General features: G+C 35.5%; 1 protein-coding gene across 14 annotated transcripts in view; it reads right to left on the bottom strand.

Moving 5' to 3' along the window:
- The window catches only part of TBC1D32 (TBC1 domain family member 32), an 89533-nt gene that overhangs the window by 26924 nt on the left and 38906 nt on the right, over window positions 1-23703 (bottom strand). For all 14 annotated transcript variants that reach the window (XR_010830397.1, XR_007163865.2, XM_048065529.2 and 11 more), the window contains 4 exons: window positions 16906-17028; window positions 15022-15130; window positions 14144-14237; window positions 3480-3605 (listed from right to left, as the gene is read on the bottom strand). Coding sequence is in view for 12 of the 14 variants with exons in the window: in XM_048065529.2 (XP_047921486.2) it covers window positions 3480-3605; window positions 14144-14237; window positions 15022-15130; window positions 16906-17028 (452 nt within the window). In the remaining 2 variants the exon portion in view is untranslated. The remainder of the gene's footprint in view (window positions 1-3479; window positions 3606-14143; window positions 14238-15021; window positions 15131-16905; window positions 17029-23703) is intronic.

Below are 23703 nucleotides of genomic sequence, written 5' to 3'. Positions count from 1 at the left end.
AGTCATTGTAGCTGAGTTTGTTATCCCTATCCATATCCACATATGGATATAAAGCTTGAGGAAAATGATTAGGATTTGGGGATGGATTACCTCTCATTATAAATGAAACAATGTTAATATAGAATTACATGATCTTTGCAACACCCTCAATTTCTCTTATGTAGGGTTTAAAGTCTCCTAAGATAAGAGTGGACTGAGGATGTTGGATTGCCCCCAGACAGGAGAGAAGTCAGCTGCTGATACAACACTAACTGGGAAAAGATAAGAGAGATTTCTTGGGCTAAAAAACAACAACAACAACAGCAACAACAACAACAAACTTTTGCAAATCCTGATGGATGAGGGATGAGAAGGGTTTTTTGAAACAGGCCCAAAAAATAGTTTCCTATCACACGAATGATTTGAACATTCAATATACTAAGCCTAGATTGACACAGCCCTGCAATTTTCCACGTAAATCTAACCTTTTTCGTGGGGGAGTTGATTTGCCTGTTTCTGTTCCTGCCAAAGCCTAGGTTCAAATACAGAGAAAGCCCTTGTCTGGATGTGCTAAAGATGCTTCAGGGAGGCTGCAAAGATTGTTCCAAAAGAGGCCAAGACTTAGCTTGACTAAGGACTGTATCAGTGGTCCTCTAGCTGATCTGAGCAACCCAGAGACATGCAAAACTGCACAATAAGCAGCTATTTCCTGAGCATGCACAAATCTGTGGCACGTTTACAGAAGTAATGACTAGAATGCTTCTGTCTGAGCTTATTGTGCTTAGAGCTATGGAATGTTGAAGCTGCTTCTCTATAATATGATTTTCTTTTAGAAGATCAAGAGAAATTCTGCACTTTCAGTCCTGCTGCACCAGAAGACATACAAGTCTGAGGAAGGTTCGTACCTCCTTTTAGCAATTCAAGAAAGCCATTCAAAAGTGGATCGTGATGTATGACCATGGAAATGACTTAAAAGCTACAGCCACAGATAATGCTTTGACAGAGAAAACGCCTGTATAAGGATAAAGATGGCCATTCCCCAAAGTAATGCAATACCATAGCATTTAGCACAAATGCATTGACTTGGTCAATGCAATGGTAATCAATACCAGGAGACCGAATTATAGGTATTGCTACTGTACAGTTTGTCAAGGATGTTCTGACAGAATTCAAGCAGGTTCTACAGATTCAGCATCTGATAATCCTAACATCAGATCCCAAAATATTTTAAAGTCAACACTATACAGTCATTGAATCCAATGTTGTGTTTGCTGGTTACGTTTTCATTCAATTTCTTTTATTGTTAGTCTCCCTCTTGCTGTAGGAGGGGACCAGTAGAGGAACCATAACTATGCATCTTTGTTCTACAAACAAAGTTTGGGTAGTTTGGGTTGAAGACTCTCAGTCCTCTGAAATCTGGAAGAGTATCACATTCTGCAAAAACACATGCCTAGCAGCACAGCTCTCTCTCATAAAGTAGTCTTAATGAGCATGATGGCGCCTCACACCACACAGCTAGCAGAAATTTTGCTGCTTCCAAACTATTTCCAAGCAGATCTGCAAAATTTAAACAACAGCTTTGAATTCACCTTAGATGAACAGCATTTACACTTAGTTAATAATATTAACATTGGTCTGTAGTAATTTTTTTTGGTGATTTTTAAGACATTCTGTTTCTATTTTCATACTTTATTTTTTCGTGCTGTATGTGAAAACACTTGCAGAAGTCCCTGTGAGGCTTAACAAGTCCGCAGATACTTTCTTGCTGACTTTTACTCCCAGTTCTATCTCAGGTGGAAACAGTTACTCAGAAGTAACCCGAATCTTCTGGTTAATGAATCCTAATTTGTTAGAATGACTCTCTAATTCCTAATTCTAGCTTCCAGTACCTCCAACAAAGTTACAGAAAACAACCTACACAGGTTTTGAAGTTATATATAGACTAATACAAAGCACAAAAGGCTAGAATTCTCTCTTTTTTTTTTTCTTTGTAAATAAGCTACTTTAAATGTATGTTCTATTGCTTGTTTTGTTTGTTTCTTTTTATAAAATTATGCTTCTCAACAAATAATTACTTTTAGATGCAGGAAGACAGACTAACAATTTTCAACATAAATTTCATAAAATCCAAGAAGAGATCAGTCCAGAAAATATGCTGTATTCAAATAAAATTGATTTTACAATGACTAAAGTATTTGTGCTCCACAATACGTAACATTAAAAATACACTGATCTACTAGATCTGAGAAAGATGCAAGAAAGTAATACATACCTTTTTTTTTTTTTTGTCAGAAAAATCTGGGCTTTAATTGTTATTCATCCATTTATTTTTACTATACTAGCAGAAGTTCGTAAAAGATGTGCAGTTCTTTCTGAATGGTTATGAATCTCTGTTTACCTGTTTCACAAAGCTTTCTGAATGCATGTATTTGTGGACATGTACAATATAAGCATATATTTGTATTATATATACATACCACAATATAACATGCATATATGCTTATAATTCAGAAGATTAGGGTTACTTCTGGTTAACTGTTTTCAGCTGAAACAACTGTATATACAAATGTATACATAATACAATATATATGTATTGTCTACATACACATTCTTCCAAATGGAAGGTAAAAGCTTTGACTAAATTATAATCACCTAAAGACTACAGACTCAAACTTGTTTCAAACAAGTAATAAGAATGGAAGCCTCTGCGAATTTAGAAACATTCATTTTTTATTTTTATTTTTACTTTAAATGTAAATTTTACTACAAATGACAAGTTTCTTAATATTTTAATACTAAATAGGTTCCTGTATGAATGACTTCCTTAAGAATTCTGAAACTGCTCTGTAACTTTCATATAGCTATGTAAATTATGATAAAACTCACGTCTTTTATGTAAAACACATTTGCTGGGTTACTTTGATCCCATACAGAAAATATGTCTTCTGCATTCACTGTCAGTTGTATTAGTTGCTTTCATAAAGAATTTAAAGGGAATTCTTTTGACATCTGTAAACAAAAGATTAAACTATTCTGAACATAATCAGAATTCTTAAAGAATTAGAGGTCAGCAATTTCTGAGAACACCTAGCTTCTTTATTGCTATACAAGTATGCATTATATTACAAGTGAGTTATTAAGTCTTATTTCCGATGATTTATGCTATATGGGTAATTCCTCTTTTTCATTTGGCTAGTTTGTTGTTTTAACTTTCCATATCAACACACCAGTATGAGCTTATTCTTCACTAGAAAATATGCACTTAAATGAAGAAAAACCTGAATGAGTGGATTACCTGATGTTTAGTAAGGCTGAAGTCTGGGAACTTTTAATGAAATTGGTCATTCCTGTTTTCTCAGGAAAATCATATTTAAATAGTTTTCCTAATTGACACAAAATCAACTATAGATAACATAATCCTCAGTAAAACTTTAAAGAACCGTTGCTGACCAATGGCTTTCTGTTTACTTGCTTTTTTCAACTCTGTAAGTCATACTTACTTGTTCCACTGATGATATCCGGTCTGGCTTTCATGACTTTGCAGAACTGTCTTCTACAAATATCTGCCCACTCACTTTGTTTATCTGGATTTTTTAAGAGTGATAACAGCTTGTCAAGGTCTTTATCTAGAAGAAATTAAATCAGAGTTATTTTTTAATGACAACCTTGGGTTCTTTTTGTTCATTTTTATTTCTTGTTTAAAATTTAACTATGGTAAGTAATAAGCAGCTACTAGATACAAAGTACCACAGAGACAAAGTAGATGTATTCAGAAGCACGAAACCATATCAAGTAACAGGGAAGTCAGACACAGATAAGAGCTTTATCATTGCCTGGTATTTTTGGCAGACCTCACACAGAAAAAGAAAGAAAGAAAAGACTAACTAAATATGCCCTATCTGCAACAATTAAACTGGAGAAACAGCTAGTCTTAAAGCTGATGATATTCTGCTTTACACAGAACAGAAATATTCATTTTAATTACTGAAGGGTTTTGAACATTTAAGATGTTCTTGAAGCACATTTTATAACTCCACTATATTTATTACTCCTTTGTTCCAAAATGATAAGAATTGGAAACTTATTTTAAAGACAGAAGTTGGGTATTTCTATGTAATTTCATCACTGAAACTTAAAATTTCATCACAGAAACTACAAGAGAAAAAATGGGCAAAGAACCTTTACTATACATACATGGATTAATAATAAAACTGTGAGGTGGCAGCACTATTTTGTTGAACACAAAATGAAGCATGCTAGATAGACAGCAAAGTAACACTGTTTCTCAGAAAATTTCTGCTTCTTTCAGTGAGCAGGTTTCCTTCAGATGCTTCTGCTGTGGGTGTATATAAAGGCATATATGTGTATGCCTTCAGACTGATAGGCATACCTATCAAGTAAATTTTATGAAAATACACTGTACTGCCAATGGTATGAGAATTCCTATCTTCAATGTCTCCCAACTTTAGCACAAAGGGCAAAAACTCTGCAAAAGACTACTCAGAATGTATATGTTTGCTGCCACTGAAACATGCCCTAATAGCCACCTTGCAAATTTATGTTAGTATTCAGAGAAATTTAGAATGTCACACTCAGTTCTCTGAAGAATCTAGGTGCACCCAGCATGCTCCACAGCCAAGGGCCACAGGCTCTTCATTGGTGCTGTCAGGATACAAGAATATAACTCAGGAATCTTCTGACTTCTGAATGCTTGAATTTTACCTGAGCACTACTAAAACACAATATATAATTCTGTTATATATGAGGCTCAAAAATATCAGATAACATTTTTCATTATAAGTTCAGCCTGCTTATAAAACAAACTCGTGGAATAGTTTACAAAAAGATTTTTATGAAAGAACCCTTTTTAATGCAAAGATAGAACTTCAGAGATTGCTCCTTACTGTTATTCTCACCTTGTTATTAAAGCCATATTCTCTCTTTCTTTACAAAAGGAACACATCTTCAATATTAATATTGCCATTGATGCAAATGACAAAAGAACAGTAAGTATGTACTTTTTTCCTCTTGGTTAAAAAGTTTGTGTTTTGTTTTTGTTTTGTTTTTTTTTTTTTTTGTTTTTTTCTCTATTTTCTAGTAAGTTGGAGGAAATTACACATACTCTATCATTTTTCTAGAACAAAATATCTCAGACTGAGCCAGTAAGTTTCACAACTGGCTGAGTCTAACAGAGGTTTGAAAACAGAAGAACCACAGTGACAAATGCAAAACCAGCTTGTATAATCATACATGAAAATGTTGACTTTCAGCAATACGATATCTGTACTTAAAGTCTGAATATATTTTTCTTTAAATGAAACATCTTCAACAACCAAAATTTCCATCTTGGAATTCAGACTGAACAATGAATACTAGCAAGCCATCTCTTGACACATGAGACTGCACACTGAATAATGCATACAAAGTAGTGATTAAAAGAATGCATACATATGCTTTGGTTAATCAAAGAGGAAATATTTTCTTCCCATATCCAAGATTTGTTAAAAAAGAAAAATGCTAATATTAATGTGAAAGACTTACTCTTCTACTCTTTTTTTTTTCCCCTGAAGGCAGAACAAATTTTAAGTTAAAATGCAAACTAATTTTATAAAGTAATTATATGTAAGATAAGACTGATCAAACCCAGTTTTCTAGCATAAAATACTGGCCCTACAAAATGGAACCAATCAGTAAGACCATCTCTCCTCAAGCTACTTGGTTCCCAGAGCACTTGAGAGTGCTATGAAATATTTTGCGGTCAACTAGAGGGAAGAAAAATGTTGGTATCCTGCAGCAAGGTAAATGCACATGAATTCACTCCAACCGTGCACAATCCCTTTGCTGTTCCCTTTGCATGATAGGATCATGCAGTTCCTATTGTTATGAAAGATCATAGCCTGCACTACCACTAAGCATCCACTATGATGATGAAGTTTCTTCATATGTTTCAAACTTTCCTTTGCTCTGTTTTTATGTTTGGGGTAAAACAAAACAAAACACACACACACACACACACAAAAAAAAAAACCACTACAGAAATGAATTCTGTCATGAAAGGTGAGTTCTGATTAAAGACTGAAAAAGCACTTGAGCCAGTCTATGGCTATTTACAAATCTTGCTGTTACTTTCAAAGAGTAACAAGAGTGACTGGGCATTGGAACGGGCTGCCCATGGAGGTGATGGAGTCACTATCCCTGGGGGTGATTAAGGAAAGGTTGGACGTGGTGCTTACGGATGTGGTTTAGTGGGTGACATTGGTGGGGGGGGTACGGTTGGACCAGATGATCTTGGAGGTCTTATATCAACCTTAGTGATTCTATGATTCTATGATTTCACACTTTCATAGTGTTTCGGTATTCAGTTTTCCACTACAACTGAATTGTTTCTACAATCAAAATACATTTTTCAAATGATCTTATTCTTTTAAGCTGATTAAAGGATTTTCAACAGAATTACTATATTGCATACAATTTATTTTAAGCTGATTTAAAGACCTTAATGATGTATAATCAGCAAATTGTCACCCTGTCACTGGAATTTATTAAAACAATACATAGTATTTTTTTAAAAGCTGATTACAGTAACTTAATTATCATTAATAATTCTTCCAAACTAATTAACATGAAATTCTTTTGTTATCCTCAAATAACTAAATCCTCAGTTAGTATCTTTCCAAATAACATGGCACTGATGCTTAGAACAGCTTATGTGAGTATAAAAATTTAATGCAAAGAAGGATTTACTCTTAGAGTATTATCAATAGGATTCTTAGTTCTTTTTCTCTCCTCCTCTGCCATTTCTGTAACAGGTGAAGGTTGAAGAAAATCACAGAACTGCAAAGCAACACACCTCTACAAGTTAAACAGTTTTTCACTTCCTAAAGGACTGTAGTAATTCAGTTTGGCAGCTGAGGATCAGAAAATACAAGCTGAGATTTAAGCAGTCAACTCACTAAACAGAGACCAGGGTGAAATTCTGATTCCACTGAAGGAAATAAAACTACTAAAAAAAATCCCCCAATAATTTCAATAAAGTAGTATTTCAAGACCAGGGCCCATCCATCTTTGCTGCTTCCTCCTGGCTTCTTGATTTGACCCCTATTTTTCTTTGCAGTTAGTCTCTATCATATTCTTCCTCTCCTGCAAGTTATACAAAATTAAATCTTTATTTTGTGATTGCTGAAAAGCACTCAAGCTAATAGCTAGCAGCATCAATGTGTCTAAAACTATATTGTTTAAATGCTCTTTAAATTGCTCTTTTGCAATGCCAATTTATGCTCCAACAACAGAATAAGGAAATAAAAATTACTGTACTACAGTCTTTTCTGAAACTTTGCTAGAGACCATGGACCACTGTATTTGCCTTAAGGTTTCTCTGGGAAGGTAATACTTACTAATTAAAAACAAAACAAAAAGGAACTTATGCAACTTCAAATATGTACCAAATATAAGAAACATAGATATGTATGTATGTATCTACTAAAGGTCTGCAGAAGTAATAAAATTCAAGAATAAATACTCTCAGTAAAGTATTCAATACCCACTCACCCCTGCCAAGTCAACACTTATTTTTCATTTCTGACAGAGAAACTAGCTTAAGATCCATTCAACCAGGATACTAACATAACCATGTATTTAATATACCCATTATAGATTGTAACGGGTATTACATTGTGGCAACTCTCAGCACTGTATTTTCTTCCAGCTAAAGCATTTGCTTCTCCTAAATTTGTCATTAACATGGACTATCACCTCCTCCAACAGGTCATTATAGTACAAAAAAATGTGTCAAAGAGCATCTTGATTTTATTTTTGAATGAAAATTTCTTCCAACAAACTTATTATACCAAATAAACGCCAACCAAATTTCATGAGTTAGTAGTAACTGTAACTTGCCCAGCAGTGAGTAGCTGGAAGTCCAATCACCACAGTCCTCAGCAATGCCTACTGCACGTTACTAAGGGTGCAGTTCCACATTATTGCTAGAAGCGTTCTAAAACATACTGATGCCAAGTCCTGATCTTCTTTTACTTCTCTTCTGGTATGTTACTAAACGGGTTCACTAGTTATCCTAGATAAATGACATGAATAGGTTTATTCTGTAAGAAATTCCAGAACTGCTAAAAGATGGGAAAGACAGGAAGTAAGGGAGGCAGAGGAAGAAAATAAACAAGAAAAAGGAAAGAAAAGGTGAGGAAGGAAATAAGTGAGTCCTTCCTTTCCCAATTATAGTGACCTATTAAATAGGCCCAACAATAACAAGAAATCATACCTTAACAGGGTGGTAGAAGCGAAGCTTATCTCAATTTAATTCATATGCTGCAGTCCTGCCTTTTTCCTTGTATGTGGTTGTTTTCCCACCCCTTCCCTACCTTTGTGCTAGCACTGGTTGTTTTATGTAGCCTTATTAAAAGAATAACCACACGTTCATGAGGTTTTGGCTGGGATAGTTAATGTCCTTCCTAGGAGCTCGTATGGTGCAGTGCTTTGGATTTAGGATGAGAACAATGCTGATACCAGAGGGATGTTTCAGTTGCTGCAAAGCAGTGCTCGCACAGAGCCAAGGCCTTTCCTGCTCCTGGTGCTGCCCGGCCAGCGAGGAGGCTGGGGGTGCCCCAGGAGCTGGGAGGGGACACGGCCAGGACAGCTGGCCCAGGCTGCCCAAAGGGATGTCCCACACTGTGTGGTGCTGTGCTGAACAATAAAATTGGAGGGGTTGGCCAGGGCAGGCAGCTGCTGCTTGGGGACCGGCTGGATATCAGTCAGTGGGTGGTGAGCAATTGCATTGTGCATCACTTGCTTTGTATTATTTTTTTTACCATTACTAATATTTTTCCTTCCTTTTCTGTCATTCTGTCTCTAGGAGACCTATTAAACTGTCTTTACCTGAACCCACGAGACTTACCTTTTTTTCCGATTCTCTGCCCCATCCCACTGGTGGCAGCAGTGAGTGAACAGCTGTGTGGTGCTTAGCTGCCTGCTGGGTTTTAACTACAACAAATCTACAGCTGCATGTGTGAGATTTGAACCACCACACCATAACTTCCTGCAAGTTTAAACTGATTTAATTCCCTGAAACATGGGCTTTATAATTCTTTAAATTATTCTTGTGTCTAAAGCAGGCAAGGCAGAGGAAAATTCATAAATGTTTTACAAAACATCAGAAATGCCACATGCCCATTCTCATTTGATTATGTTCACAACAAAAGTGGTTTTCTGTTACTAAGAAATTCAGATCTGTAAAGCCGTGTGTATCTTATTCAAAATCTGAAGTAAGAGACAATGAATAACCTGACCATATCATATTGCACTATTACATGAAAACAAATCCTTGCACGAGTTATTAGGAATTCCTTATTTTAGGAAAGTCTGTGTTCATTTCAGATTTGCCTGTATGCTTACTCTTTCACCTTTCATTAATGGAGTAGAATTCCTTCAACTGGAAAAAAGCAGCTCATACATGAAGACCGTGCCAAAAATAAAATGGAGGACAAGTCACAAAGTGCAGAAGTGCAGGTGACGAAAGTAACAGGAAAGCTATCACAGCTGGTTCTCTGACAGAGGACCAGGAGTTGGGGGTGCAAGGGGTAGAGGGACTGCACTAGGTTGAAGAAGATATATATATATATATTTAAAAAAAAAAAAAAGGCTGAAAACAAATCCGATTAAAGACAGAAACATGGCAGCACATTTCCATTCACATTAGAGTATAAGGTAAAGGCAGAACAATGGATAAGATAAAACATTAAAAGGCTTTAAGAACATGATTACAGAAGATTTTTGGTAGCGATTCTGAATTCTAACAGTCACGAAGAGACAAAATGTATGATGGAGTGCGTATGTACATAGAAAATTCTACGCAGTGACTGTAATTGCAGGAAAATTATGGACACAATTCTTCAGTCACACTCATCACCAACTGTCACAACTGCAGAGCTAGGAGAAGAAAAGGACAACAGATCTGTGCTAATAGAAGAATGAATATTACAGTGGAATATCATTTTAAAAGTTTAACTTTTAAAAACCCACAGTGTAGTTAATATTACAAGTAAAAAGAAAAAAACAACATTATTTTTAATAGTTGTAACCTGAATAACAAAGAATTATATCACTCTGAAAAGCTCTTGAAAATTCTTTTACTGAATTACATTACTGAAATTGTAACTGAACAATTATGACAGAAGAAAAGCAACAGGACACCTTGCTTCAGTGTAAACAGGTGGAAATGGCATAATTAATTTCCACACTTAAATAACGATCTGTATAAATAATTTGAAGCTTCATTATGAATTGTATTTGACAGAAGTGAGCCATTAATACACTGCTATCCAACAGTTCTGCAACTTTAAATACTGGCTGAAACAATTAATGCACATTAAAACGCAACTCATCAAGTTGATTTTTCCATATATCCTTTCCTACAGCTACGTACATCATTCAAGCAAGTGCCTAAGTAACACCTGCTAAACCAGGGCAGATATTTGTACAGAATGAAGCACTACAGATTTTCCTCAAACACACACAGTCCACACCTTTCACAAACACCCCAAATGTTGAGTCATTGAAAATAATCATCATGAAATGGAGGAATGTAATTTTACCAGCATAAATTATGATAGCTTCATTTTTGATCCAGTGAGGCAAAATATCCAGGTGCCAGTCCTCACCTCCCCACACCCAAAATGTACAACCAGAAAGGTACCACTGCTGCACGTATACTTCAAAAGAATTTAGAGATGGAAGAAAAAACTATTTCTTGGATTTTCTTCATCATAAACACAGCGTACGTTCTTTTCAATGACCACCCATCAATATTCTACTTCAATTTTTATCTATGACTTCCATTACATTTGCTACTTTCATAAGCTACTTCAGGTCTGGGACTGTGAAAATGAAGCTCTACGGTTCCCTGACTTCAGTAGTACATAATCTTTACAGAAAGCAACAGCCATACTAGTTCTGAAATATTCACTCTAATTTCAGCTTGCACTCAAAAAGGCAACTTCCATCTGCAGAGAGAGACACCTAGGCTCTCCAATAAAGGTTCTGTTATTGTACCTTTCCTTTAACAGTATCTGAAGGAAGAGTTAGAAGAAAAACATGTCCAGAGACAGCAATATTGTATCTGAGTTTGTAACCTGTTTTTTGTTTGTTTGTTTTTAAACTCTTCACAGCTATCTTCAATATCCGTTCTATGGATGTAGAAAAAAAATTATTCAACTCATTTTTTTCTGTTTTTTTGTTTGTTTGTTTGTTTGTTTTTTGTTTTTTACAGCTGACACCACAATTATAAGACAAGAACCAATTTTGAAAGGAAAAAAGAAAGGTAAACTTCTCTTCAGGTGTCCATGTCACCTGGGTAAGAAGAGGGGAGGTTAAAAAGAGGTCAGGATAGTCAGAATAAAACCTACACTTATAACCTTTTCCACTTCAGCCAAAGAAATTGTACATTCTTTAACAGTGCTAAGAATCCAGTAGTTTTAATTATTCATGTAATATAAGCACCCCAAGAAGAGGACAGAAATGATACCATACAAGTTACATAACGTAACATCACAGCATGAAATCTGAACACCAACAACTTCAGGGAATCACAGAAGAACTGCACTAGCCTTCGCTCTTTAGTGATAGATGTAACAAGCATTTACACATCCCCACTCATACAATGTACAATTTTTTAAATGGCTGCAGAACTCTTGCCATACAGATGAAGTCTGTGTGAGCCCTGTCCAGCTACTTGCACTGAAAAAGAAATGTCTAAAAAAATGTCTTAAAACTTCCTAGCAAGCTGTGTAACAACTATACAACATGAATGCTGAACAAACACAACTCCAAAGAGGTTGCTCTTAAAACCTCCAATAATGATTTCATGACTTCCAGATGTATCCTACTAAATTGTTTTAAGTTAATTTGTAACAAATCTTCATTGCCAAATAAGCCAACTACTTTTTCTGCACAGGGACATGGAAAATCTAACTGTCCTCTTTAAAATTGCTTTTTATATACTGAGAGACTTGCCTTTGCCTTTTCAGCATCAGGCAGTTGCAATTATTCCTTATTATTAGGCCCTAAGGGAACAGCATGAGGCTGTGTAAAAGGAGGTTCATCGTGGATGTTAGGAAAAGGTTCTTCATTGAGAGTGTGGTCAGGCACTGCAACAGGATCCCCAGTGCAGTGATCATGGCACTGAGCCTACTGTAGTTCAAGGAGTGTTTGACAATGGTTTAACTTTTAGGTAGTCCTGTGTGGAGAGAGGAGCTGAATACTCCTCTTGGATACTTGTGGATACTTGTGGTTCTTTCCAGCTCAAGATATTATGTGATTCTGTGATTTCAGTCTATATTCATACATAACATCTCAAAGGCATGATTTGTAGCTGTGCTCTAGAATCCCTCTAATATACCTGTTTTCCTTAGACTGCCGTACCCATGCTAGAGGCACTCCACCTAAGGACTCACCAGCTTCAACTGTCAAACAATTATCTTCTGTCCTGTACAAATATTACTCATAGATATTAATCATAACTTTTTCCTATCCTCATATCACTGTCATATTATAGTGTTGAAAAACTGAGTCCAGATATACCCCATCTTCTAATCTTGCTCTTGAATTCTTTTTTCCAATTACAGGAATCCGTAATTTATGAATATAATTCTTTTCGTATTTGATCTATTCATTCTCACGCTTTCTTTCACAAGAACTTACACATCCTGAAAGCTTCAGCGCAGCAAATCAGAGATTCACAGTTTGATGAAGAATAATTCATTTTAAAAAATTAGATTTGAAACAGAACACTTTCAGCAGTGTCTTTTTTTCCCAAATAAAAAGCATGAAATGTTTTGTTTGACTATGAAACCAAATGCACTGTTCATTTCTGAGTATACAGTATATAGTATTTTATATATACTATATATATATAAATATATATACTATATATTTCATATAGTATATAGTATATAGTATTTTATAATATAAAAATGCCATTTGAAATAAAATATATTTCCATACCTCTATCTAACATACTTGCATATCTTTGAAACTTAATTCTAGTAAATTTACTGTTAGTCAAAAAGTTCCAACCAAGCCTTCCTAACTGGTTGTCATCCCCCAAAGCGACAAACACCAACCCCACTCCATTAGGCCACTTGTTAATGACAAGCAACAGAATTGCTCTGAACAAGAGAAGAGAGAAATTCTGAGAGATAGCAAATATCGAAGAGTAAGACCACCTGCCTTCCTGAAGACATTTTTAAAAGAACTGGGCACCCACTTTACACTGATTTGATCTAAAAATTTAGTGGCTTATGAAAATTACCATGGGAAACCTGAACAGTATTACTAAAGTAAAGAAAATTCCCTTCTTTTATAACTACACTGCCTTTGCTCTTATCAGAGAAGGGAATCAGAGTAATCTATTCTTTACAAATTTTTTCAACTGCTTTTTTTTTCTAGATATTTATAAACAGAATAGTTTCTAAACTTCATTTGATGTAGAACTTCTATCACTTTTGAAAATCTACATTGGCTGAAGAAATTCACAAGTAAGTTTAATAAGAACATCTCAAGGATATAGTGAAGATGAACAAATACAAAGGATGATTTACTTATTACAACTCATTCACCAGGTTCTTTTGCACTGTCTATGAAAATTAAAATCTTAAAATGTTTTCTCTGTATGAATTTAACTGCTTTGCCTAGATAGTTCTTCAAACGATTCTTTAGTCTACCCACATTCCAAATTGATGTTCAATGTGGAAACCAACTATCCTAAACGCTGTCTATTTCACACACCAACAAGTTTTGTAAACATGGGGATCTGAATCAAGAAAATAGTGTACAAAAAATATGTAGCTTAACCATAATGTCTTGCTTCAGTTACTGGAGAGATGATATAAATATATCTCATGACTCACCCACCTGAGACAAGCCAAAAGGTTAATCTTTAAGTTTGCATAGGAATTAGATTAGCAAACAGAGCTTTGCAGATTGACAGTTGCACAAAGCCAGACAAGGAAAACAAAACCAACTTACTTAGCAACAAATGCAGCCAACAATGAAAAATCCTTAGGTATTTATGAGATCATAATCTAAGGAAAAAAATTAAAAAATAAAATGACAGAGATGTTTGTTCGCCATCTACACTATTTGAATCCTTTGTACATACCTTGTCTGAATTCAGCTTTCCTAGGAATTTCTGCAAGATAGCACTTTGGCAAAGGGAACGATGAAAACATTGGCCAAGGATATGGATCACTGCCCTAGAAACAGGACCAAAAAGAAATTAAATTAGATCAAGTTCCCAGAACTATTGCTTATATAAGAAAATAGGCTTGATATACAATTCAAGATGATATACTTCATAACTAAAATAAAAGTTAAAGGACACAATATCCACAAAGCCTTTAAGCCAAAACTTGTTCCAGTATGTACCACTGACAGTTTTGATGTTACAATTCTTTTTTCAACCAAAAGGGAAATTGAAGTTTTCAAAAAAACAAACAAAAGAACCTTGTACTTCCAATTTTATGCATTGATCTAGCTGTCTTTCCTGTGCTGACAGTAATTTGTGTTTCATCTTTATAAGAGTTACTTTATAAGAAGTAGACCATTTAAAGGAACTGTTTAACAAACACTATATTGTTAGAACATTAATGAAAGCTCCAGGTATTAAGTACCACAAATGAAAACCCAAGCATGGAAAAAACATGATATAACAAATGGAAAGGTAATAAAGAAAAAAACAGAAATACAAAAGTAAAAAAATAGACAAATTGCATTCATTTTTATGGTGAGAAAAGTATTATTAAAATGCATCAATACAAAAACTTCATCTGATTGTGGAGTGTCCTAGGCACATGCCAACAGTGCATACAGTAAAAACAACGTATTTTTTTCAGTGTCAGTGTCAGCCCTTTATAAAGCTAATGGTGAACTGCTATTTTATAATGTTAAATAATTTTCCATGTGCTAAATTATCAACAAAATTTTCAGTTAATGAGGGTAAGAGTTAAAGAAACAAATTAATAAACTTTAAATTCTAACCTTATCTAGTACTCTCTGAGGCAAAATCCTTTCCTGTGGTCCTCCAATAAGATATACCCTAACAAGGACATGGTTTCTCTCAACTGATAGGCCATCAATTATAATATCTCTGGAAAACAAAACAACACACAAAAAAAATTTAAAAAATCACTACCACTTTGATTTACCAATGACTGTTTAATTGAGAAAACTGTGATGAACAAGAATAATTTCAGAGATGCTCAGCGCAGAGTTAAAACATGACTTGGGCAATAAATAGGCATAAAGAAATAAACAGAAACATGAAGTGTTTTGAGAGGTCTGCAAGTATTACTCTAATTTTGTACTCCTCTACCTAATACTGACTGGAAACATCTAAGCAATTAGGGGAAACAAAAGAGTAGAAAGGAGGGTTCCGAAGATGATGAAGGGTCTGCTGTCCAAAGGAGGGCTATGAAGATGGTACAGGGTCTGGAGGGCAAGACATGTGAGGAGCAGCTGAGGCCCCTTGGTTTGTTCAGCCCAGAGCAGAGCAGGCTGAGGGGAGGCCTCATGGCGGCCTGCAGCTCCCTCACGAGGGGAGCGGAGGGGCAGGCGCTGAGCTCTGCTCTCTGGGGACAGCGACAGGACCCGAGGGGACGGCATGGAGCTGGGACAGGGGCAGTTCAGGCTGTATATCAGGAAAAGTTTCTTCACCGAGAGGATGGTTGGGTACTGGAACAAGCTCTCCAGGGAAGTGGTCATGGGCACCAAGCCTGGCGGAGTTCAAGAAGCATTTGTACAATGTACAATGCTCTCAAACGCACGGTCTGATTTTTTGGGTGGTCCTTTGGGGACCCAGGAGTTGGACTCAATGATCCTCGTTGGTCCCTTTTAACTTGTGATATTCTATGATTCTAAAACTTCAAGCTTTGTTATGCCCACATGCTCAGTAACTAGGGCAGAAACAGTTGACAGCATCAAAATCTGTTCCTTTTTTGGCCTATCAGCAATTTCTGCTTTCCCAAATAAGCAGTTATTCAGAACGTATGCACACCTAACTTGCCGTCTTAAATCAATGTGTAGCTCAGGGTACAAATTTTTTTTTAAAGGACTAAAATCAATTTTTATACACCAAGTTTCTTAGAATACAGTATCTATTGTTTAAGGAAACAATAGGTCTCCTGTTCAAATAGTATATAACAATAACGTTTATCTGCTGAGATTTAGCCCACACTGTTTGATTCAAGCTCTGTACTGGTCCCATACAGCAAACAGAAAGAGTTAAGTTCTTAACATTAAACATGCTGAGAGAAAGGACAAAGTGTTTGGGACTAAATGACCATCCACTTCAGTCCCCAAAATACACTTTCACTTTTTAAAAGATAAATTGTGCAATTTTACTTAAAAGTCAGCAATAGAATCTCACAGAAGTTGGAGAACTGACTAAGGTACAAATAAAAAAAAAAAATCAAAGTACTGATGATGCCTTTAATATGCCTTTATATTTACTTTATTTACTTTATATTATATACATAAAAGTATGTATATCAAGTAATTTTAAAAGGCATAACTACATATCAAGTAATTTTATATATCAAGTAATTTTAAAAGGCATAATTACACCCATAAATTTTGCACTCCCTTTTTAAAAATCAAAAAATAAATAACTTAAGATTAATGCAAATTAAAAAGAGGAAAATACATGCCTTTCACTTTTACACATTTGAGTTGGAAGTAGGAAAAAGAACAAAATATCTTCTGATAATTCAAGACTGACGATAAACATGCATGTAAGTAAACTTTTATACATTAGATGGCAACTACAGTGAGAGCATCTGTATGTTTAAAGTCACTAAGGTATTCATATATACTTAGGAGAAAAGTCTGACAATTAAAATAACATTTACATCGGTCAGTTCTTACCCTGGTCCTTCTGAAGTTTCTGTGACGTTTTCTTCCTGAGCAGTTAGTAAAACTTGTGACACTTTATAGCGAGTCTCCAAGAACAAAAGGGTATTAAGCTCACAGCAAAGCACATTTAACAACCTGCAGGACACATCGAAGTGATAGCGCATCAGTCAGAATTCCAGTAATGCAGGATAAGACAAAGGTGAACATGTTTATGAGATCTCAAAATGGGGTGAGGGAGGTGGGGGAGAGGACTTTGAGTATCTGAAAAATACCCAGACAGAACTGGGTCAGGAATGGTTCTGTATCCTCTTTAGCCACTCAAGTGTCACAGCCTTGAACAAACAGGGAACGGGTTCTCAATAGATTTTGCATGTGCACTGAACAACCATAGAAAGTAATCACTGGTCACCTCAGTCTGGTTTTGAATTTCTGTCACAGAACACAGAAGTGACACAGACGTAATAAGACATTCCATAGGACATGTGAAGAAATTATATAATAGGTAAGGTAACTCAAAATTGGGTTACCATGGGCAGTGCAGGTGTCAGGGAGAGACGAGATAAAAATACATCTTTCCTTTAGAAAATAGGTTCTTAAACACTTCTGTACTATCAAATTTAACATAGCTCAAAAGCAATAAAAGATTTAACATGCAACAGAACCAACAAATCTACTTTTTTGTTTCAGAAAAGCAAAAAAAATGGTAAATTAAGTCAATAATCACAATAGCATGACAGCACATTACATACAATTTTGTTTTGTAACTTCAAAGTAAATTCACAGTGAAACTAATCCAACGTATTTCATATATTTCTGAGCCAGGTCAATTCCAATTTTTTTTTATTTATTTTTAACTAATCTATTCACTATAACACAGAAACAAAGTAATTGCATTGAAGGCTTCCTGTTCATGGAAAATGATACAACTATGTTATTCTTGTTGTTACTCTTATATTGTTTTATCACAATCATAAAACTCATCATAAATTAAGTCTGATCAGCATTATATTTTGCATTCACATTAAGACTTGGTATGAACTAGAGAATACATATTGTTTGAAATTTTTCATCTGTTAGTCAATGCTCATTTCTTCCATGTAGTTCCCAATATGCTTCTACTGACAATAGCAAAAATTCTCGGGCCATCCATAAATAATTTAACACCTGCAAATTCAAACAATTGTGACCAAGGAGTAAATAGACATGATGACAGTATGTCATTTTTGTTGTTGCTGCTTTTTTAGCATTACTTTAAACTGTTCAATTTCCAATTTCTTCATGTTCTACTTATTTTACATTAACTACTTCCTGCCATTGATTCATTCTCAGTACTTCTCGAAATCACAAAAGAAGAAATGATAGTTCAACTATATTTTTTTTATTGCTATATAGGAGAAAAATCCACAAAAAGAGCATTGGAACCATTATGAAGACGGACCATTTCTCCCATTAAGTATGATGACTTTAAATGGTAAATAACCTGTTTGAGGTTTCCAGCAGTCACAAACAGCCAGGAGAATACTGATGGCTAAGAATGCTTAGAATATCTTTGGTACACAAGGCAGAGCAGAAAAATAAAACAAACCATAGCCAAACAGAAGGGATAGTGATAGGATAAATGACAAAATATAGGAGACTAACATGAACAGCCTCTGCTTGAGCATTCAAAGGAGGTTTTAGAGGTTTAGGCCATCTAACAGAGAGTGGCTGAGAAAGCTGTGATTGTTCAGTCTGGAAAAGAGAAGGCTTTGCAGGGTTCTTATCAATGTACATAAAAAGCTGATTAGAGAGTACGAAGAAGATGAAGCCAGACCCTTCTCAGTGGTACCCACTGAAAGGGAGAGAGGCCATGGGCATGAAGCAAAATACAGGAAATTCCATTTTAACATACTGTGATGGTGGTGAAACAGTGTAATAGGCTACCTAGAGATGCTGCAGAATTTCCAGCTTTGAAGATACTGTACACCAGCCTGTTCACAGCCCTGAGCAATGTCTCTAGTTGAACATACTTTGAGCAGAGCAGTTGGACTAGACAATCTCCAATGTCCCTTCCAATCCCAAATGATTGTATAATTATGTGAAAATGATTAGTAAGATATACCATACTCCCAGGAAGAAAACGCAGTACAGATAAAACAAAACCTCGTCTGAGGGCAGTCTTTTATAGAACAGTGATTTTTAAAGAAATTCAGAAAAAGGCAAAATATGTATCATAGTTGTGAAAATATGGCAATGATAAATAATTTGGTTTCTGAATTCTGCATTTCCTGTCCCATGTCATTGCTGTCTTTCTTGGAGGGTGCTCCCTGAATTCTTCCCCTTCAACTTACAATCACAACTGCTACTTCAGAGTAGCAATTTCTAGTCTGAAAGAAAGCATGCTAACTGGTACTTGTGTAACTATGTAAACTGGCTATCCCCTTGGTTTTGGTAGATGGAATCATAACGATTTCTAGAATTATGGCAGAACAGTCAGTCCTTCATGGGAAATAGAAATCTAGCTGCTAAAAAAAGAAATAAAAATAAAAAAATAAAAAAAAAAAACAATTTTTAAGTTGCCTATTTTTTCACCTAAAGGTAACAAAATAATAAAACCACACATAAATTTCTGATTTACTAAAAAGCATACATTATGAAGATATCTTATTCTTCTCACTTTTCTCCTGCGAGTTTCCTTTTAAAAAAATATATGTATATATATTCTTTGTACTCCCATTTTCTCAGTTATCTATTTTTTCCCAACTTCAAGTGATATTTTTCTCACACAGTATTTTATTATGGATAAACCCAATTCTGGTTTTCTCCAGCTCTCACTACACCCTGTAGACTATTCGTCCTTACTTTCCTAACACGTTCTTTCCAATCCCAATCTGATACTCTGTTCTCACTTCGGGGATATCTGTGAGTACTCCCTTGGCAGCAAAACATGTAAGATATACTGTTGAATAAAGTAGGATACGGTAGTTGTACTGTCTGTGGTGGGTTGAACCTCACCAGCAACTGAGCACCGACACAGTTCTTGCTCACTCTCCAGTGGGCTGGAGAGAAAAACAGAAGAGTTGAAGTGAGAAAACTCATGGGTAAAGATAGGCAATTCAATAAGTAAAGGAAAGACAGGGGGAAAAAGAAGAAAAAAATCAGTGATGCAAAGGCAATCACACACCACTTCCCAAAAGCAGTCTAACTCCCAGCCAGTCTTGCAACAACAGCTATCTTCAAGACCAACTTCCCATCCCACCTCACCTCAGTTTTTATTGATGAGTATGACATTATACAGTATATCCCCTTTGGCCAGTCTGGGTCAGCTGTTCTGGCTATGTTCAATCCGATCTTCCTGCGTACCAGCCTACTTGCTGGGAAGTGGGATAAAGAGAAAGCCCTGCTCCTGAGCAGTACTCACACAGAGTCAGCCAAAACACTGGGGAGTTATTGACACCATTTTAGGCACAAATCCAAAACACAGCACCACATAGGTGTCTGTGAAGAAAATTACCTCCATCGCAGCCAGACACAGTACATTGTCCGAGCAAAATAATATAAAAAAAACTATGGCATAAACAGAAGCAGTCAATGCACCATAGGGAAAAAAGAATCTGGCACATCCGAAGTAATCTATACTGCTATATCAATAACATGTCTGTTCAGGCAGGGAACAATGGTTAGCCAAACCTGAAACATGTACATTGACACTTTCTGTAAGTCATTCCAGTGATGCGACCCCAAAATGGTGAGCTAAAAAAATGGTCTTCAGAAAAAGGTTTTATTTTGGCTTGCAGTTACTGCCTGCTCTAAACACAGGCATGGATGATTCAGTTCAGTGTAAATATACAGCATACCATTTATAGAGAATATGGGTCTTTGTTTCTCTCCCAGAAATCAATATTAAAAACATGAGGGGAAAAATGAGGATTGGGACCTCTTTGCAGTAGCAGAATTTCCTTCTTGCTAAATGAATATGGATACCAACATAGAAACCCAGAGCAAAATTTTCATTAAATAATTCCAGTGTCATCATCATAGGTGATTAACATTAAAATGTTTAACATCGAAGCTTACATTACCAATTTGATTTATTTTTTATTACTCTTGAGTAACTGCCTGAGATCCAATGAGAACACTGATCCAAAAAGTGAGTTGCAATTACTATCATGTGTGCCAGACCAGTACAAAAAGGCTAGCAAAAAGAAACCAAAATCCACCTAGTTGGCTTTAGAGCACAATGGGCAGGAAGCTTCGCAAGCTGCCTTTACAGACTGAACAGAAGTCAGTAATAATGAGCAGAGAGAGCATGCCTCCACACATTGTCTTTTTAAAGAATCAAGGCTTTTAATTGTCCCACTGAAAGCAAAGCTGATAGGGGTATTGAAAAAAAACGAGATGATGTGGGTACAGAGTATTTATCAATACCCTGAGTTACACCTCTGATGCCTGGGCCATTGGAAGCTACTACCTTCGGGTGGTCACGTTTTTCCCAGTAAGGGAGCTCAGGGACTTATGTATTTCTTATGACGTTTTCCTCATGAAAAGATTTTCAAAAGAGCACTTCAGCAACCCAATGTATTTACAAATCGCATGTAATGTGATTGCTCATGGTAAGAGTCTCCCTAGACAAACAGAAATGCTTTTCATGAGCCTCACTTGCCAGCCTAGAGGACTCAAAGTGAAGCTGATTTTAAACTTCAGGAAGTGAAGTGTTTTAATTTCCCCCAGTATGTATGAAGGAAAAAAAAAAAAAGTGATAGAATCCAATCACAGAATCTGCTGTTCCCATTCCATTCAGTATAAGTTGTTCTACATTAATACACTTAACAAATATATTAGCATACAAACTAACTATGTAATGTGGAAGCAGATGAACATAATCTTGTTGTAGCTCCCCATTACTAGTAATGTAGACTCTGTCCTCTTGTACTTTTAGATTATTAAACAGGGGTCAAATTTACAGGACGAATGTGCACTCCCATTACTGATCAACTCTTCCCCATACACACACACACAGCATGCACTTCCAGTGGGAAGAAGCTGGTTTCCAAAGAATTGAATATCACTTGCTAAACAGAAAACACAACTAAAATAGTAAAAAATGGCTCGCTAAATATTAATCACTTCTCCTTATTCAACTTTAAAAGGCTTGGTATAAAATTACTGGAGGATTACACAGTCTTTCATGTTTCCAACATAAGATTTGAATTTGAATCTGGTAGAATCAGAGGAAAAAAGAAATAATGTTGGACACAATTCCCCCCTCTCTCACCATACTCTTTTCTCCCCTTGAGAGAAGGAACTCAAGGAATATGGCTTGCTTTCATTCCCAAATACATAATGATGTTGAATGACATAGGATGTATCATGCAAAGAGTTTCATCAGTACATCCAGCCAATAGCATCACAAATTTTGTTGCAGGACTTGATGTCCTAGCCCCGTCATTCAAATGCTAATGATCTAAAGATTTATCAGGCACATTAGATAACAGTGTTCATGGGCTCATGGGAAGTATATTCAGAAGACAGGTATGTGGAAGACAAGAGGTACAACAAGGAAGGTGGGGAAAAAAATGAAACTGGTAAGAGAATACTGCGTTTTCTAAATGGGAAGTTTAGTTTGTTTAAATAGAAGTCATATAAAGTCATATAAGTCATATAAAGAAAACAGTTTTAAATAAAAAGTCTTCCTTCAATTTGAAATGCATGAGATCTTAAAGAATTATAAGAAAACCTTCTGCTAATCCTAAGGCTTTTTAATAAAAAGAGATCAATCTAAATAGCATGTTGACCTAAGGAAAAAAGAATTATAAGGATTCATACATTCTACCTTTATAAAACATGATAATCAATACTCCTTCTGTTGTGTTACAAGCATTAAAGTCAAATGCTCTTAATTAACAATATACATAAGTACAAAAGAAACATTATTTCATATGCAGCAGCTACCTCATTATTACAATGCAATTATATTTATGGGGGCATGTTTACAATGCTGATGAAAATAGTAAAAGAATGCAGGGTGTTTATTATCTATTTTTCCTAAAAATGCAAAGTTATCTCTTGCCTAAAAATCATATATTTGTTCGTCACCCAGCTCCTGTAGGATTTAATTCATTCACTTGGATTTCATTGGAGTGCACTAGAGGAAATTTTGACTAATACATTCTGTTTTGAGGCAAATTTCAAGAAGCTGATTGATTTTGATGTCAATATAGTATAAGCCATTAAAATTTTCTTTCCTAAATCTTTCCCTTACTAATTTTGTAGAACAATAGAAATAGATACAATGCATTTTTATAATCTTCTGCACCCATTCAGCAAGTAAAAAAATGAGCATTGGAAGAAAAAAATGTATTCACTGTGATATACTATGAAACAACAAAAAAAATGCAACTTAACAATGTCAGAATATTTATTACACTAATCCAATAATAACCCAATACCCACTTTCTACTGTGGCAAGCTCTATAGCTCTACAACTTGAAGCTGATACCAACGAACATGTGACTTAGACTAATATTTCCAGTTTTCTCTAATTTTGCATAAACATATATACATTTAAAAGAACCATACAGAGCACTGTAACAAACACTCTTTTTTCAGCCTTACCTTACACATGCCTGAAATTAATCTACTTTTCATTTCAGTTCAAATTATGATTCTACAAAACAGACTGTCTTCAGAAGTCTCTAATGCTAAGCAAGCACATTTCGTCTTTAAAATTAAACAGCCCCAGTTTGCCTATCTGAAGGAAGAGGATTTGATTCTCTGAGTTTTCCAGGTACTTTCCTGCATGAATTCAAACTCTTGAACAGAGTACTGTTA

The sequence above is a fragment of the Anser cygnoides genome, chromosome 3, assembly GCF_040182565.1.
Source record: "Anser cygnoides isolate HZ-2024a breed goose chromosome 3, Taihu_goose_T2T_genome, whole genome shotgun sequence".
Lineage (NCBI taxonomy): Eukaryota > Metazoa > Chordata > Aves > Anseriformes > Anatidae > Anser > Anser cygnoides.
The sequence above is the reverse complement of the archived record's forward strand: the minus strand, read 5'-3'. Positions and strand labels throughout refer to the sequence as shown.